Source organism: Rhipicephalus sanguineus, chromosome 4 (assembly GCF_013339695.2).
Source record: "Rhipicephalus sanguineus isolate Rsan-2018 chromosome 4, BIME_Rsan_1.4, whole genome shotgun sequence".
Classification (NCBI taxonomy): Eukaryota; Metazoa; Arthropoda; class Arachnida; order Ixodida; family Ixodidae; genus Rhipicephalus; species Rhipicephalus sanguineus.
In genome coordinates, this window is record NC_051179.1 from 205,024,070 (window position 1) to 205,042,879 (window position 18,810).

Consider the following 18,810-nt stretch of genomic DNA (forward strand, 5'->3'; position numbering starts at 1 on the left):
TTTGCCGTGCGTCTATCGCGCAAACAAAAAGGCGTGGATGACGGCGGCCCTGTTCGAAGAATTTCTGTCGCTCCTTGACAGAAGGATGGCCTGCAAGAATCGGAAGATTGTTTTGATTCTTGACCAGTGCGCCGCCCACCCGAGGCAAGTAACGCTCCAAAACGTCAAACTGATCTTTTTGCCCGCGAACACGACGACGCACCTGCAACCGCTTGACGCTGGAATAATAAAAAACCTCAAGCATCATTTCAAGGGCCTTCTTGTGCGCCGCCTACTTGCCAATATTGACAGAAAACACGAAGGCGACCTGCGAATAAGCCTCCTGGACGCCATCCATTTTATCGCTATGGCTTGGGATCGAGTAACGCCGACTACCATAGCAAACTGCTTTGCGAAATGCGGCTTCTTCAGGAGTTCCGAAGAGGTGCCCTCAGAGCAGGAAGAGCCAATTGAGGGTTGGGAACTGCTTGATGCTGGGTGTACAGCTGAAGACTTCTGCACGGCGGATGACAACCTCGCCACTTGTGGTGCGCGCACGGTGGAGGATATTGTTGAGGAGGCCACATGCGAGGTTGCCGATTCCAGCGATGATGGCGACAACATAGACGAGGGCGATGGTGAAGGACCACCACCGGCGGCTGAAACGCTGCACGCGCTCGACGTCCTGAGGCGTGCTATGGCCGCTGATGAAATCAGCGACGACACGTGCACGCGTTTTTACGGATTTCAAAGAAGTCTGCTGAGTGACTTCGCGAAAAAAAAGAAGCAGAAAGACATTAGAGATTTTTTCTGCAAGAAATAAATGTTTTTTTTATGTGTTCCTAAAAATGAGTTTGCCTCTGACTGTTAATATAGCTAGTTTTACATGTGTTTCGGTGATACGAATTTCGGCTAATACGAATATTTTTCGTGACCCCGCGGGATTCGTATCATCGAGATTCTACTGTATACCGAAATTTGCATAGTATAGGGTGAGTGTGTGACCAACACGATTCACTGGTGATGACATGAATAACGCAAAATACCTGTTGCGTACATGAAACCTTTTCCCTCAGCCACCTGTGGCACATGCCCGCATACCAGAGTTCATGTTATGTGGGTTATAACATGAACTCTGGTATGCGGGCATGTGCCACAGGTGATAACAGAGTCTCAATCAACGCACGAATACATGACCGCGAACATACACATTGACACAGAAGGAAAGCGATAATAATAGTAATTGTTGGGGTTTTACGTCCCGAAACTACGACATGATTATCAGAGACGCCACAGTGAAGGGCTCCGGAAATTTATACCACCTGGTATTCCTTAGCCTGCACCGACATCGCACAGTACACGGGCCTCCAGCATTTCGCCTCCATAGAAATGCGACCGCCGCGGCCAGGATTGAATTTGCGACCTTCGGGTCGGCAGCCAAGCACCATAACCCCTACACCACAGCGGCCGACGCAAGGAAAGTTAGAGAGATGAAGACAGAGCACCCCTGGAAGACGCTAGGCTACCATCTACTCGTCCACGTGGTCCTCAACGTCGGCCACGTGGATTACGCAAAAACCGGGGTCAACGCTTCCTACAATATCTCTGCCGAGAGGACTATGTCCCTCATGATTACCGGTAACTTCAGCGTTGATTTATCAAAACTAGAGCTGTGCGAATAGCAAAATTTTGGGTGCGAAGCGAATTAAAATATTGAAGTGTGAGTGCGAATCGAATTCAATATTTTTCGAATATTTCTCGAATATTTTTCGAATACTTCAAAGCGAAATTGCAGAAAAAAAAGAAGTTAGAGAGGATTCCTAAGCATATTCTTATGAGATAGCATCATGAAAGTGTTTCTTTTCGCTAAATTGATGAAGCACTGGCGGGGTGGTGTTTCATAGTTGTCTTATCAAGAATGAGGCAATGTAGGGGCAATTGTATTTACGTACATGGTTTGGTGCAACCAAAGTGTTGCCAACAACACTTTACACGTGACAGGTAAAGATGCCGTTTCCTCAGCCTCTCCTCCTCTTTCTGTGGAACTTCTGTGGAAGCCCAACTGATGTGGCGGACAAGTTCCAAATCTGCCTCCTAGACGTCGATATATAAGAACATCTGAAATTTTGGATGCTAAAAAGCTTCGGCTTCCGATTTTTCGCAATTCCTGCCCAAATGTCAGGTCCAAAACAGCATTAATTGAGCCCCCACCTCTGCCACATCTTTCATCTCCATGTTGCAACCAGCGTTTTCTTGAGTTAATACATTTGTGACCGCAGCAGAGCTTGAAAGGCAGCTTTGCCGCAATACCGGGGTGTGACGAGGTGAAGCATACTGAAAAATCTAGGGACCACTTTTAATCGGACATTGTCTTTTGGCAAAGTTCGACTGTAACGGAGCTTGAAAGACAGCTTTGCCGCGATACGAGTGTGTAATGTGGTGAAGCATATTGAAAATCTGAAGGGGTCACTTTCAATCGGGTGTTGACCGTATTTGTTTTTGGGAAGTTCGAATAGTTCGAATAGTAAAATTCCAGTGCGAATCGAATCGAATAGCAAACACTATTCGAAAAATATTCGAAATTTCGAATATTCGCACACCCCTAATCAAAACCCAACAACGCCTGGTTCTTAGACTGCATGAAAGACTGTTTGGATGTGGACAGGGTATCACAAGACCTCGGTGCCACGTCCAGGACAAAAGGCATCATATATCATTTCTCTGTAAACACCATCCGCGGTTTCCACCAGCTCTACTATACCTCGCACTTCACTACACTTAGACCGTTCGTAGCCACGATCACTAACGGATCCGATAACAAGTCCTGTCCAGCTGCTGGTGCTCACTGATCACGGTGATGATGACTTTATTCAAGAACTGCCCAGAACCCTGGTTCAATAAAACTTGCTGCTGGGCGAGTTGGTTCATACTTGCAAGGAAAGACTATTGATGCGCACACACATAAAAACACGGACTCAGGAGACTCGGACGAGCGCAAACTTTCAACTAACTTTATTTTTCGTCGTCAACAATATATGCCATCAGTCACGTGGTCACAACGCTAATCGCTTTTCACCATCAGATCACAACAAGCCACGCAAGAATCTCTTTTCACCGTGCAATAAGGAAACAGTAGGCTGGCTAACACATGCGATTCCTCTAGTTGAGATAAAATAGGCTTCCAAAAGTTCCCGTGCGGTGCTATCTTGGCTTCGGCCCAAAACTCTGATCGCTCGGAAATTCGGTGCGCACATGCAATGTCGGACATGCGCTGGTAAATACGCGTTCGCTTGGTAATTATGGTCAATTCATGTTCCCTTGCACGAACGTTGATGCACCTTGCGGTCTGCCCGACATAAGACTTTCCACATGAAAGCGGAATCTCATAGACGATACTAACCGCGCAGGCTACATAAGCCATTTCGTGCTTGCTTCATGCCACACACTCCAGGACTCTTCTTAGCCGAAGAAATTTTCGGGCAGAGCTTTGCCAGCTTGCGCGGGGCTGAAAAAACCATCGGCACGTCGTGCCTGCCCGCAACCTTCTTCAGATTGTGAGAAGTGCGGTGAATGCAGGGCAACACTACAGGGTGGCTCCTGGATTGCGGCCCTGGTGTCTTACAGTATATATTGTTGACGACGAAAAATAAAGTTAGTTGAAAGTTTGCGCTCGTCCGAGTCTCCTGAGTCCGTGTTTTTATGTGTGTGCGCATCAATATTCTTTCCTTGCAACCCCTTCCACACATGGGTTCGTGAAACGCGCGTGTTCTCCATCATAACGGATAAGTATAAGCATAACAACTGTAACACCACTCTAGCAACTGCAACTGTGACTAATGTACGTGCAGTGTGCCTGCGCGTGCCACTCAGCTGTGTATATATCTATAAAAAATTTTCTGAATAATGCTTAGTTGCGAATAGCGCCTGTCCTGTGCATCTGTGTTTCTTCATTGTCCTATTCGAATTCGCGCTATCCAGTATTGAAGAATATAAGTACTACATATCAGCTTACTGCGTCTGGTGTTGGTAACACCTATGTTGTTGTTGGAATCGTTAGGCAACTGCAAACAACTCGTTATATAACAAATGTGCGACTCTTCAAAATATGTGTGTGCATTTACCATTTACACATTTCTCTAGTCATTCCGTAACGTTTCGCACGATGTGAAAAATTGCGACACAGTCACCTTCCTGCGCATGCTTCGCATAACATCGATTCCCATGGTATGTGGGATCTGCCGAATATTTTTCTTTGGCTCAGCTAAGAACAAACAAGAAGTCACAGGGTGACATCACAAAATCCACAGTTGAGACATGTGGTTTACAATCGAAATGTGTTAACTGATATCTGGTAGCTTCATAGAACGATGGACATTTTTTGTTTTGTTACTTGGAAATATGAGCGCACAAATAAACAAAGACTATGAAAAGACAAGGACAAGCACATTGTCCTTGTGCTTTCATAGTTCTTGTTTAGTTACGCTCTCGTATCTCCAAGTAAACGGAGTCACTAACACTTTCATGGTCCTTGTTTAGTTACGCTCTCGCATTTCCAAGTAACACGAGTCACTAACCTGCCCAATCAAGGAGGTTTTTTTCGTCCCTTTTGTGGTGCCAAAACTGTCTGTCAAATTATATTTGGAGTTCATACAAAGAATGTGTCCTTGTGGCACCATACCTGCGCTCGATGACCCTCCACAGTTGTCGCCAAAACTCGAGATTTTTCTCATAAGGCGTCATCATCAGGCCATCCGTTTCCTGGAGCCTGCACATGAAAGCATCTCGTGAACAGCGTAGGCCTGGCCTTCAAACACACAGTGGTCACAAAAGACAAAACAGTTCTGGCCAAGATTTACTGGTAAAGATTCACTGAAGAGGTAAACTGAGTGACGCAAGGCCTCTGACCTATCGCACAAGTTTTCAGGCAGCATCTAGAGAGGGTCTTACTGCCGTAAATCTTGAAACCTGGGAACTATTACAACAGACTGAAGGAAACTAAAGTGTTACCAGGCCCTGTTACAAGGAAGCGAGTTTTCTCCCCTAGCTTCTCTCGTGCCAGGAGCCACGTTATGTTTTCCACACTACAAGTGCTGCCACTTGTCCATCCATCCGCCAATCGATCCATATTAACGCAATAGCATTAGAGAGCTCGTTTCGCAGAAATGCCGCCGTTGCTGTTGCTACGTCGCTTGTGAGCGAAAAATCATCTGTGACCGAAAAATCAAGAAAGATGCAAATAAAATAAACAATAAAAATCTTCTGTCCCATTGAGGATCAAACCCGGGTCGTTTGCGTGGCAAGCAGATGTCCTACCACAAAACCACGATGTTACTTGCAACTGCTTTGGGAAAAAGCACTACATAAATGTCATGTATTGGAAGGAGTCTCCTTAACGCATTTTGTTCAGCAGGTGTCACGACGAAAATGAGCCCATTCGGCAATTTGTAGGCGCATTGGCAAGGCCATCAAACTACGTTTTTTTGCGCAACACCATGCTTTGAAAAAAGCCGGAATAGTGCAACCATCGCCGCTCAAGACACACACGAACTTTCAAACAGCTCCAAAGATGGACAACTATGTCCATCTAGCAGAAAACATATCAAGCCAATGCCTGCTTTTTAGAGGAGGCGCTGATCTAGCAAACAGCAAACGTTAGATAATGTGCTGCCATCTGTGAGGCATTGTGAGAAATGTGTCTCGACTATAGCACAGGGAAGTGCTTCAGATTGAAAACCTGTACGATTACTATAGATACATAGCGCGCGCGCGTATGTGTGTGTGTGTGTGTAACAACACACATTAATAAGTATGCACTTAGTGGTTGAAGTGTGCACAAGGGGCCGGATTTCACTATCGCGTTCAACTCTAAAAGGAGAAGATTAAGGGTTCCCCCATTTTGTCGGCACTTCCACACAAGAGACTTGCGCAAGATTTTACTAGACTGCAAGGTCTCATAAGGTCTCACAAGGCCCTGTCCAAAAACCCACAGACCTCCGATCAACCAACGACGTCACATTGTGACGTCCTGATCGCCAAAACTTGCAACGTCATCATGACGTCATATGATGAGAATCCCATCGTGATGTAATCAATTGACATCATCAATCAGCGAAAGGTGGGCCAATCCTGCAGGCAGTGCAACACATATAAGGTCCAGAAAGCTTCAGGGGAGGGGGACGAGGGAATGAACAATGCAATCAACGTCAAGTAATTAAACGCCTGTCACTGCAGCTCGTTATGTATTGCAACAAGTCTGGTCACCATTTGTATAACTTAGAGCGTTACCAAGTGTGCAGCAGGCTTTTGCCTTCAGTGTTACGAAGAGTGCAAGATCCATTCTAAAAAGAAAGGGTGTGCAAATGTGGACACAAGAAAGAAGTCAGGACACCACAAACGCCGACTGACAAATGAAGAGACGCACAACGGAGGAAATGAAGGAAGGCACGAAAACTTATCTACGCATGCCCATGCAATAGGCGAACCTATCAATCTGGCACGCGTGAGGGTCTACGTGAAAGATAGCTGTTAAGGCATTTCATTTCAGCTTTATGTAAATTAATCGACCGTTGGCTCACGCATGCGCTACCACTATTCTCGATATGCCATGCCTCAATCATCAGGCGCGTTTCTTCATTCCTATGCTGGTACAACACTGCGCATTCATCGAATTTTGGCGTGCACTTACACTCTAAACAATGCAAAGATAGATTAAAAGGTGAGCCTCTGGTTAGCGATCTCTTATGTTCCAATAATCTCTGGTTAATGCAGCGGCCCATCTGCCCTGCGTAGAAGCGACCACAGCTGAAAGGGACCTTATACACCACACTTATACAGCAATCAGTGAATTTGTTGGCCTGTTTTACAAAACAAATATCGGTTTGCTTCTTGTCTTTTCCTCGCTCAATCTTCCTCTGCACAGCGGCACAAATCTTACCTAGCTTATTGGCAGCCGTGAAAACAACATTAACGCCGTATCTACTTCCTACTTTCTTTAGCCTGTGAGATATGCAATGAATGTATGGTATACCTACGACACACTTCCTTTCTGCGACCATGCTCGGACTTAACATAATGGACTTCTTTAAACGCTCAGCGACAGTGGCCACTGCATCACGAGGATAACCTACACCTAAAAGATGCGTAACCTGTGCGTTAAAGCTATCACTCATTTTGTGCTCACACGACTTGGTGAGGGCAGACTTAAGGCAAGACATGGTGATACCATTTTTTACAACCTTCGAGTGCTTCGACGAAAAATTTAATAGCGGTTTCGAAGATCTAGGAGAATACTGCCAGCACACGTGGTTCTTCTGAAATGTTAAGAAAATGTCTAGAAATTGTATTCCATTATTCTGAGGCAACTCTTTAGTAAAGTTCAGCCCCCCTCCATTTAATTCAAATTTTTCGCTCACTGTGGTTACCATGTTTTCAATGTGCTCACCACTACAAAAAATCAAGTAATTATCCACATAACGAAAAACCTTAATAACAGAATTACCTACAATGCCTTCCAAAAGGTTGTCAACCTTGCTAAGGTATAAATCACTAAGAACCGGAGCAACCTTAGAACCAATACATATCCCTCATTTCTGCACATAAACGCCTTCCTTCCAACCTACCAGCGTCGACTTTAAAAACATGGAAAGGATTTCTAGAAAAGCCCCGGTAGAAACACTACGTTTATCGGTTAAAAGCATCTCGTGCCCTTGTTCGTTAATACATTCATTAACACATTTCAACAAGACGCCATCTCTTCAGTTGTTAGCTGGTGTTTCTGGTGAGGCTGCCACATGCCCGTGTGCACGCACTCACGATCGCATTGAAAGTAAGCCGCACGTTTGAAGAAAAACAGAAGTGCTCGAGGTATCTTCTTTTTCCTGTGCCATCCCTCCCTGCTTAGCTTCCAGCGTCGGGACGAAAGAAGAGAGAAAGCAATTGCAGTGTGTGACAAATCTCTAACTCCGCTCGTACTTGACGGATTCTAAAAATTTTTGCGTTGGTCAATTCGTGACGCAATGAACTCCTTTAATGAAGCCATTTGATGGTTACTTAAAGTGTTGCAGGGTCCCTTTACGGGCGTGTTTTCTTGTTAGAGGCAGTCGCCCCAGCTGACTCCGTCTAGCTCGCAGGCTATCTACACCGATACCACTTTACTGGCTATAAACTTGTTCTCGTTTTACAAAACACAAACACTTGTCTCCTTGTTCAGCTTCTGAGCAAAGGTCCAACCTCGGCTACGTCGGCTCGTCAGCCTTGCAGTTCACTACAACACGCTACCCTAGCGACATAGCAAGTTTGCGACAGTGATGGCAGCAGTGGGACACCACGACCTGTATCTAGCAGCTGTGCACCAGCAGTACACCGCCTTATAACCAAAACAACCTTTTCGAAAGCTGCACAAATGCAAAACATGTTGAGCAAGCAGCCACCCATGTCTGAGAATTGACACGAGACCAAAGTACTTGCTTCCCTTTCAGTTTCCACATGTTGAAAGATTAAGTCCGACAACCTACATTGCCAACAAAATGAACCCAGGAAAAAAAAAGGTTACAAAAAAGAAACATTATCATGAAAAGCCACCGACTAACTTTTTGGACCTCCTACATTATGCAGACATGGAACAGCATGGAACCACACTACACAGAAAGTGTCGAACGACGATTTTTGTGCCCAAAACATAACAATCCTGAACTGTCATTTGAGTGTTGCAGCTACCACAAAGAATTTAGCTGACTCAGTCACAAACGGTAACATTAACAGCCGTAACGTACCTGGCAGGTGGCACTTACTAGTTAACTACAAAAAAAGCCACAAAACGTCGAAAATCGGAAAACAGCAGAGCGGCAGAAAACACACTTTGCAGTATTTTCCTAGCCAATTTTGACAGACGCCTGTGCCAAAGCCTTGTTGATCACCGGGTAGTCCGCATTTTTAGATATGTTGATGATTTTACTGTGTTTCTTAGTATTGGGGGGAGTGAATGTATTTTAGATGTCATTGGTAACATCATTTCAGCATTTCAAGCATGCTGCTCACATTTTCGTTTCACGCATGAAGTTCCCCAGGAGAGTTCCATTAGGTTCCTAGATCTCACTCTCACGTTTCATCCTCATGGTCACGTGTGTTGGAAGTATAGTCCAAGGACTAAAAAGAATCTTTTGCCTTATGATTCCTCCCACTCCAAGCTGGTCAAAAGAGGTATCGCCAATCTATGTCTGACAAATGCGGTTACTAAGAGTTGCATCCATAATATGCAAGAGAGCATGGCTGAGCAGCAAAATAGACTTCTGTCGGCTGGCTACCCGAAGTCGTTAATAACCTCTGTTGCCGAATATGGGTTTCAACGCCTCAATGTAAAACACAGGAGTGATGGTGGTGTTGGAGAACACAGAAGCGAAGGAGGTGATCGAGAAAAGAGGGCCCTTGTGGTCATGCCGTATATACATGGCATTTCTCATGGACTGAAAAAGGTTGCGGCCAGGAGCGATGTAAAACTGGTCTGTTCTGCACCGTGCAGACTCGCGGGTCTTTGTAAGAAGGTTGTGCAGCGTGGCACGATGAGCACGATTTGTGACATAAAACATGTCAAAAAATACTGTGCGTGTAACACATGTGTAGTGTATTGCATCCCTTTAAGTTGTGACAAGTTTTACGTTGGACCGTCGGGTCGATGTGTCAATGTTAGGTTGAGGGAGCATGAAAATCTTCTACCCACGGGCACCGGTGGTAACTTGCCGCTGCACTGCAAGTTGTGTGGTTGTTCGCCTCTGTTTGCTAAGGTGACAATTTTAGGTAAGGCTAAGACGCAGCGAGAACGGGAGATTATTAAGGCATTCCATATTTGGAAACTTGGTCCAGACAAATGCGTTAGTGCGGCTTCTGTTTATCTTACCAGGAAAGAATTTTTGTTTCTAGCACGGAGGTGATCTGCTTAGATTAGCTGTGTGTGCTTTTTGGGGTGTTTGGTTTTGTTTGTCATCTGCGCATGCGTCGTACGGTCAGGCGGGAAGGTTTTTCCGAAATAAACGCCAGTTGTTAGTGCCACGTCTCTGCGCTCTGTCTCTGTTTTCTGCCACTCTGCTGTTTTCCGATTTTCGACGTTTTGTAGCTTCTTTTGTAGTTAACTAAGTAGGTACCAACTTGCCCAACAAGCAACTCTCCGGCACTTACTAGGCCGAGCCTGCACAGTGGCGTGGTGTCACAAGAAGCTCGGAAAAGCATAGAGATCGGGTGCAGGGGTGAGATGGCTTAAACTGAATTGGGAGCAGTTTTTCGAGCAGCACAATTTCAATTTTGGAGCAGAAGAGCCTTGCTTTGGAGCTGTTAGCGGCATTTAATACGTCACCTTCGGAGCTTGAATAAACAAATTTGCAGCAACTTGGGGGGAACAAGTACATATTTTAATCAGCTTAGAATACACATAACACTGAAACAGCCTTTGGAGAAAGTTTTATCAAATTATCGCCATATATGAACGTCACTCAATTTTTACATACCACGCAACAGATTACTGCCATGTATGAACTACACTATCCTTTTGCATACCACGCAACGTAACTAGCCAGGGTAACAAACAACATAAGAAATAATTGAAAAAGTTCTGCAAACTAGGTTCACTACATAAACATTAAAAAAAAAAAAAGAAACCATCACACCTCTTTAAAATAAAAAAAAATTGTGATTGCACAAGAATTGTAGTTCCATAGCAGTAGACCTTTGCTTAAGGTCAGTGATTTGCAGATTACTTCTTTGGCATTCTGCAGGTCTGTTTACTCAGCTTTTCAAGCTTCCCCACAGTTTCCTGTAGGTCAGCGTTACTCTTTATCGGGAGAACCCCACACTAAGTGCCTTCAGCGATCTGCTCAGCCGCGCAGTTGGCACAGCATCAAGTGTACTGCACACTTTTAACAGGCGACAACAAAAGCACGGTGCACCGCCATTCGATGCCACTTCATGCGGGACCACCTTCAAGAGTGCAGCGCGGGCGCCAAGAAACCTCGCCGCACTGACTATTTCGTCAAATGCGTGCCTATGGTGCTGCAGGCGTAGCGCCATTGTGAGCGCACTGCACGCTTTTATTAGGGGATGACACAAATGCGCTTCGCATCACTCCACTGCCGCCTTCCCGTGCAAGACCGCTCGACCATCGCGGACACACGTCGCATGTCGGAAGCTAGTTGTCGCCGCATTTACGCAACAAGGTACTAGGGAGCTTTAGAATAGGGTACACAAAGCTTTGCATTAGTGTTTCTCACCCCTGCACATGTGCCATATGCTATCCTTTTGCAGGCCCCTGTTAAGTGACGGAAATAGCAGGCATACGCAAGGAATGCTATAATCGTCTCACCTGTGCACAGTATGGCGCACAACAGTATGAATACTTCTATGGCAAGCGCACGCGTAGGTGACCACACGCAGCAGCGTCGACATGAAAACCACAGCGACCGGAAGAACACATTATGCACAACAAACGTGAGTAAACCTTGCTACGCATGCCACTCGACAGCTTTCACTAAGCGACAGTAACGCCAGAACACAGCTTCAGCGCGAGTACAAGCGGCACGCTCGGGGCCCGGCAGCACACAACAGCCCAGAGGAACCATGGGAGCCTTCATTAGAAAGGTGCATAGAAGAAACATGCTTGGGTAGGTCTTCTACAAAAGTCTCATTTTCTTGGTATCCCTGGGGCTGCTTTCCCCACTGAAGCGGAAGTGGGCATCGAAATTGCTGCTTTTGATGCCGTTTCGAAGCAGTTCGGCGCAATTTTTGCAATTTTGATGCTTTTGAAGCAGCTCGGCACAGGAAAACGGAATCGTATAACAAATGCGCAATATGTGCAGCTGTCTCACTTCTGCTAGTGTCAAAAAGATCGCACTCGCGCAATGAAGCAAGAGCAGCACACACAAAAGTGTACACGGCTCCTCAGCCACGGCAGTTATCTTGCAAAAGCTTGCCAAGCTTGTCAGCCCACATACTGACACCAAAGGCGAAAGTTCAGGCAACAAAGCCACAAAGGCTTTCAATTTGCAGAACACCACCTAGACTGTAGACTCAGTCACACGACACAACTATTTATTTTCCTTTTAGATAAAGAACGGTAACCCGCACTCAATGCGGACAAGCTGTCAAAGCCAAGCAGGTCAAGCCGGCGCAAAGACGTCTCCATCAACTTTGCAACTGCACCCTTTCTTCACTTTGCAAGCCTGCAACGGACTTTTAATTTGTTATCCATCGACTCCTTCGGTTTGCCCTAGTGGCCTTTGTGTGAAAAGCACTCACTACCTCGCTTAGCAGCAAGACTTTCCTGGCAGTCGCGTTATAACCGGTCTTTTATTTCGGGGGCCACGCAATAAGCGGTTTGCCTATATATGGAGATCTGTGGGAGGGTGAAGAGGAATCGAAAAAAAAAAACGCATTACAGCCGGTCCTGCACTGCAAGCAGTTACGTTACAAAAGTGGTCAGTACTGTAGCACAGTAACTTTTACTAGTTGTCCATGTTTTCCAGCGATACGGATTTTGGCTGATATGAATATTTTCCATGACCCCGTGAGAACTGTACCATCAAGATTCCACTGCATTTGAATCTAATGAATGCATTCCAACAGCGATACAAAACAGATGTAAATGTAGAACACTTTCTTTGATGGCTTCATAGAAGTTTTTCGTGGTGGTGGAATAAAAGCCCTCTCTATCTAAGACAACACGTAAAGCAGACATGGAAGATAATACACATATCCCTTCACAGGTCAACTAACTTTTTTTTTTCCAGCATTCAGTTTCGTTAGAATGACCCTTTTTTCTTCGAGCAGATACCGACATGAGCTTCTTAAGACGATCAAGCACGGTGGTTCCAAGAATGCTGTGAAGTCCCTAGTGGGCACCCAGAGGCCACAAGTGGTTCCGTGCATGCACACGGTCACACACTGCCTGAAAAAAGTCCTTCCAATGTGACCTTGGTTTTCTCGGCCCTCAAGAAGCTCGCTCAGCTGAGCCGTCGCACCACTTGTGCGGAAAGAAAATGGGGGCTGTAAAAAGAACCATGACATATTAGGCAGATCCCACGCCTTGTGGGAATCGGCTTCATTCGAAGCAATCAGCGGAGTAATTGTCTATGCTACGTTTTTGGGCTTTGAGCCAAGCGTTACCAGGTGGATCGACATGTTTCAGTCAGTGCAGCAGTTGTGTGCACATTGTGGCCTCACCAGGCACGTCGAATACACTGGTGTTTAAAGGGTAACTTATGGTCTGACGTAACATTCGCAATCACTTTAGAGCACAGACGTGAGTATTATCAAAACGAAATGCACTTTACAGTGTGATGATGCGAATATCACAGGTAATTTTATTAGCGTATTCCTCCGGCGTCGAGCAACGGCTGAACATAGCTTGCTGAATAACAGGAATGCAAATTTAATGTTTATTAGACTTCTATGAAAGCGGAGCCAACAATGGAACCACAGATGTTAACCCGGCATGACTGCTGTATCACAGGAGTACATATATAATGTTTATTGCTTTGTTATAAAATTAAACAGCCACCAATGCAACAACTGACATTGCATCAACATTACGCCTGCACAGGTTCTTTTTCTGAAGCAGTTTCAAGACACAGCGTGGTTCTGTAGTAGAATACCTGACTGCTATGCAGAATGCTTGGGTTTGATTCCTGTTGGGATCCTGGATTTTATTTTTCGCATTCTTTGGGTCAACGATGCCAATGTCAGTTTTTCTTTATGCACGAGCATTCAAGCTACCAATGTCTGTTGTCACCGTTCCTAGGAAGATATGAACTGTCAATCACATGTGGCGCATACCGCTTACCTTGGGCCGTGATATACACGTGTCTGGAGGAAAAGGGTTTGACGACGTACACGACAGGATTTTCACGTTATTCAGGTCATGACCAGACAGTCATATTCGACAAACCCTCTTACCCTCCCATGCCAACTTTGGTCTACAAGCTAAGGAGATGCAGGCGGATGGATGGATGGATGGATGGATGGATGGATGGATGGATGGATGGATGGACGGACGGACGGACGGACGGACGGACGGACGGATCGATCGATCGATCGATCGATAGATAGATAGATAGATAGATAGATAGATAGAAATGGTCAATGTGGTTCACTAAGAAATGCTTCGCTAAGAAATGCTTCACATTTAAAACGTTTTGTTCAGCGTGCCAACAGCATCGTGTACGAGATTCCCCTGTGCTGTGGCAAAGTATACATCGGCTAGATGGGGCACGCTGCCTCAATGACCGACTCGGGAACACACAAAAAATCTGGCTAATGAGGAGAAACGTCTTGACCACTGCGTGGCATGCTCCAATGGTGAACTAAGTTTCTGATGCACAAAAATCCTGGGCCAAAGTAAGCAACAAACAGCTTGTGAGACGTCAGAAGCATTTTTTATCAGGAACGCAGGTAAGGAGTGTGCAAGTGACACATTGATTGCACAGTACAATGCAGAAATGTAATTTATATATAATCCTGTGGATCTGCCTCCAATAAAATCAGTTGTCAGTTTGCACCTGTGCTCGTTTTTTGCCTTCTGTTGTCCTGACTAGTTGTGCTATTTACGATTATATTTATATAATCTGACTTGGGGCACGCCACCGCAGCTATGCTGGTCACGAGAATGCCTTTCTTCATGCAAGCCGCCCTAATGTGGATCACCGCATCAATGCCCTTGTGCTTCCGAGGCAGCGGCTGCAACCTGGACTACCATCGGGAATTTTGGCGACAACCCGCCGGCACGGTCAACGCAAGCAATGTCAGGAACTACCAGCTGCCTTCAACCTCGGATCATTTCCACACCTGGCAACCAAGTGCTACGCTCTGCGCAGCCGCATCGGATGGACTACAAATACCGCCTACGCGCCACAAGCACTTGGGGCACGCCACCGCAGCTATGCTGGTCACGAGAATGCCTTTCTTCATGCAGGCCGTCCTAATGTGGATCACCGCATCAATGCCCTTGTGCTTCCGAGGCAGCGGCTGCAACCTGGACTACCATCGGGACTTTTGGCGACAACCCGCCGGCACGGTCAACGCAAGCAATGTCAGGAACTACCCGCTGCCTTCAACCTCGGATCATTTCCACACCTGGCAACCAAGTGCTACGCTCTGCGCAGCCGCATCGGATGGACTACAAATACCGCCTACGCGCCACAAGCACTTGGGGCACGCCACCACAGCTATGCTGGTCACGAGAATGCCTTTCTTCATGCAGGCCGTCCTAATGTGGATCACCGCATCAATGCCCTTGTGCTTCCGAGGCAGCGGCTGCAACCTGGACTACCATTGGGACTTTTGGCGACAACCCGCCGGCACGGTCAACGCAAGCAATGTCAGGAACTACCAGCTGCCTTCAACCTCGGATCATTTCCACACCTGGCAACCAAGTGCTACGCTCTGCGCAGCCGCATCGGATGGACTACAAATACCGCCTACACGCCACAAGCACTTGGGGCACGCCACCGCAGCTATGCTGGTCACGAGAATGCCTTTCTTCATGCAGGCCGTCCTAATGTGGATCACCGCATCAATGCCCTTGTGCTTCCGAGGCAGCGGCTGCAACCTGGACTACCATCGGGACTTTTGGCGACAACCCGCCGGCACGGTCAACGCAAGCAATGTCAGGAACTACCCGCTGCCTTCAACCTCGGATCATTTCCACACCTGGCAACCAAGTGCTACGCTCTGCGCAGCCGCATCGGATGGACTACAAATACCGCCTACGCGCCACAAGCACTTGGGGCACGCCACCACAGCTATGCTGGTCACGAGAATGCCTTTCTTCATGCAGGCCGTCCTAATGTGGATCACCGCATCAATGCCCTTGTGCTTCCGAGGCAGCGGCTGCAACCTGGACTACCATTGGGACTTTTGGCGACAACCCGCCGGCACGGTCAACGCAAGCAATGTCAGGAACTACCAGCTGCCTTCAACCTCGGATCATTTCCACACCTGGCAACCAAGTGCTACGCTCTGCGCAGCCGCATCGGATGGACTACAAATACCGCCTACGCGCCACAAGCACTTGGGGCACGCCACCGCAGCTATGCTGGTCACGAGAATGCCTTTCTTCATGCAGGCCGTCCTAATGTGGATCACCGCATCAATGCCCTTGTGCTTCCGAGGCAGCGGCTGCAACCTGGACTACCATCGGGACTTTTGGCGACAACCCGCCGGCACGGTCAACGCAAGCAATGTCAGGAACTACCCGCTGCCTTCAACCTCGGATCATTTCCACACCTGGCAACCAAGTGCTACGCTCTGCGCAGCCGCATCGGATGGACTACAAATACCGCCTACGCGCCACAAGCACTTGGGGCACGCCACCGCAGCTATGCTGGTCACGAGAATGCCTTTCTTCATGCAGGCCGTCCTAATGTGGATCACCGCATCAATGCCCTTGTGCTTCCGAGGCAGCGGCTGCAACCTGGACTACCATCGGGACTTTTGGCGACAACCCGCCGGCACGGTCAACGCAAGCAATGTCAGGAACTACCAGCTGCTTTCAACCTCGGATCATTTCCACACCTGGCAACCAAGTGCTACGCTCTGCGCAGCCGCATCGGATGGACTACAAATACAGCCTACGCGCCACAAGCACTTGGGGCACGCCACCGCAGCTATGCTGGTCACGAGAATGCCTTTCTTCATGCAGGTTGGTTACTTGCCAAATTCGACTTGCATTCGCTCCGATAACGCATTTCTGCTTGCGGTGTCGTGCCCCACCGACGCCATTGATTGCTTTCGGAAAACATTGTCTATTACTTGTTACCAGTGTATCAACGCGTATACCGTTTGCCTTCTGCTGATGTTAGCGGGGGATGTTGAATTAAACCCTGGACCCAAAGGGAATGGTAATCCTCAGCCCTCCCTTGAGTCTATCGCTATGGCCATATCCCGCATTGAAAGCTCTCAAAATACTATGTTAAGCGAACTTGCGCTGATTCGCGCCGCTCAAGCAAAGGTTGAGGAGTCAATTTCCAGCCTTTCCTCGCGAGTCGACACCCTAGAAAAAAATCGCACAAACAAATCAGTTAGGTAGCCCAAGCTCTGCAGAAGACCCAAGTATGGTTAAACTTGCCTCGGATATTCAACTACTGTCGAATAAATGCGACGACGCCGAGAATCGTCTGCGACGCTCAAACTTGCTGTTCTTTGGTATTGCCGATAAGCAAGATGAAACGTGGTCACAGTCTGAGTCACGTATCCTTTCATTCTGCTCTAAGGAGCTCGATATCACCATTAATAGTCAAGATATTGAGCGGGCCCACAGACTTGGCCATTTCCAGCCAGGAAAAAACCGCCCGATAATTGTCAAATTCATGAGATTTAAAGACAAAGGTCAAATTCTGTCTGCCAGTTCAAAGCTAAAAAACTCGTCGTTTTCAATCCGGGAAGATTACTCTGCGCGTGTGCGCTTGGCCAGAAAAAAACTTTTTTCATTTGGTCAGCACAGTTCGACTTCCTTCAAGATCCGTTTTGACAAACTTATTATGAGCAACAAACAGTTTGTTACGATGCTGGAACTGATTCCGTTGTCGAGCTGAATTCGTAGCGCTCACCGCAGTTACCCATGTCTTTTGCGCACCTCCCTTTGAGGGCCGCCACGCGCGCTACCCCTCCCTCAAGAGATAAATCGATATCGGTTTTACTAACAAATATACGAAGCTATTTCCCAAAGAAAGACGCTGTTGAAGCTATATTGGATGACAACCGCACCGATATCGCCATCTTTACTGAAACTTGGCTCACAAGTGATATATGCAATGATGAACTTTTGCAAGATAAGCAATCTTTCTCTTTTTTTCGGCGTGACAGACTTGACCGCAGGGGTGGCGGCGTGATGGTTCTTGTTAAGGATACCCTGGTTTCTTCTCCCGTTGCAAAAATGTCTAAAAGCGAAATCCTTTGTGTGAATATATCACTTGCTCATTGCACCACTATTATCATAGCCTGCTACCGACCACCTGATTCTGATCGCTCCTTCATTGACGACCTAAGCAGCACTCTACTTGATATGCAGAATCAGTTTCCCAGCGCAAACCTCATGGTTTGCGGTGATTTCAACTTTCCAGACATCGATTGGGTCAACATCACCTTCGCGTCATTCCAGAGATTTTTTGGATCTTATTCTCTTTTTTAACCTTGCTCAAACTGTAGGAATACCAACTCGTGCCAGTAACACTCTTGATTTGGTCCTTGTGTCAAATCCTGAGAAAATTCAATCATTGTCATCCATCGATGGCCTTAGCGATCATAAGTTGGTCATTTTCAGCCTTGCAGTTTCCATTCCTCCACGACAACTTTCAGTAAAGTACATTCGTGACTACAAAAAAGCAGATTTTTCCCGAATCAATGAGGAAATGGCCATATTTCTTCAACACTTTGAACAATCAGCTCCTAGCACGACTATCGATGAAAACTGGTCTTCGTATAAAGCAAAACTTATCTCGCTAGTAGAATCATATGTACCCTTAGTTTGCATTCGCGGTGATGCCGGGAAACCGTGGTTTACAAATTCATTAAGAAAACTGTGCAATAAGAAAAAGCGATTATTCAGGGAAGCCAAGAACTCCGCTTCAGCATTAAAATGGGAAAAGTATTTCGAGTGTCTGAGTAATTATACTAAATTGCTGAGGAGCACTAAACGGCACTTCTACAACAAAGACATACTAGACATCCTTCGAACTAATCCAAAAAAATTTTGGACTTTATTAACTCCCAACCACAGTGGCTCGCATAACACCTCTTTATTAAATCAAGATGGTTCTGTTGTTCCGAGTTCTGACGTTATGAATGCCTACTTCA

At 46.6% G+C, this 18,810-nt stretch overlaps 1 protein-coding gene across 1 annotated transcript in view; it reads right to left on the reverse strand.

The window, feature by feature from the left end:
• LOC125758182 (large subunit GTPase 1 homolog) overlaps window positions 1–18,810 on the reverse strand; it is a gene marked incomplete in the record, with an annotated part of 595,829 nt that overhangs the window by 406,813 nt on the left and 170,206 nt on the right. Inside the window, 1 exon segment of the mRNA XM_049415032.1 lies at window positions 4,658–4,744. Coding sequence (XP_049270989.1) covers window positions 4,658–4,744 — 87 coding nt within the window.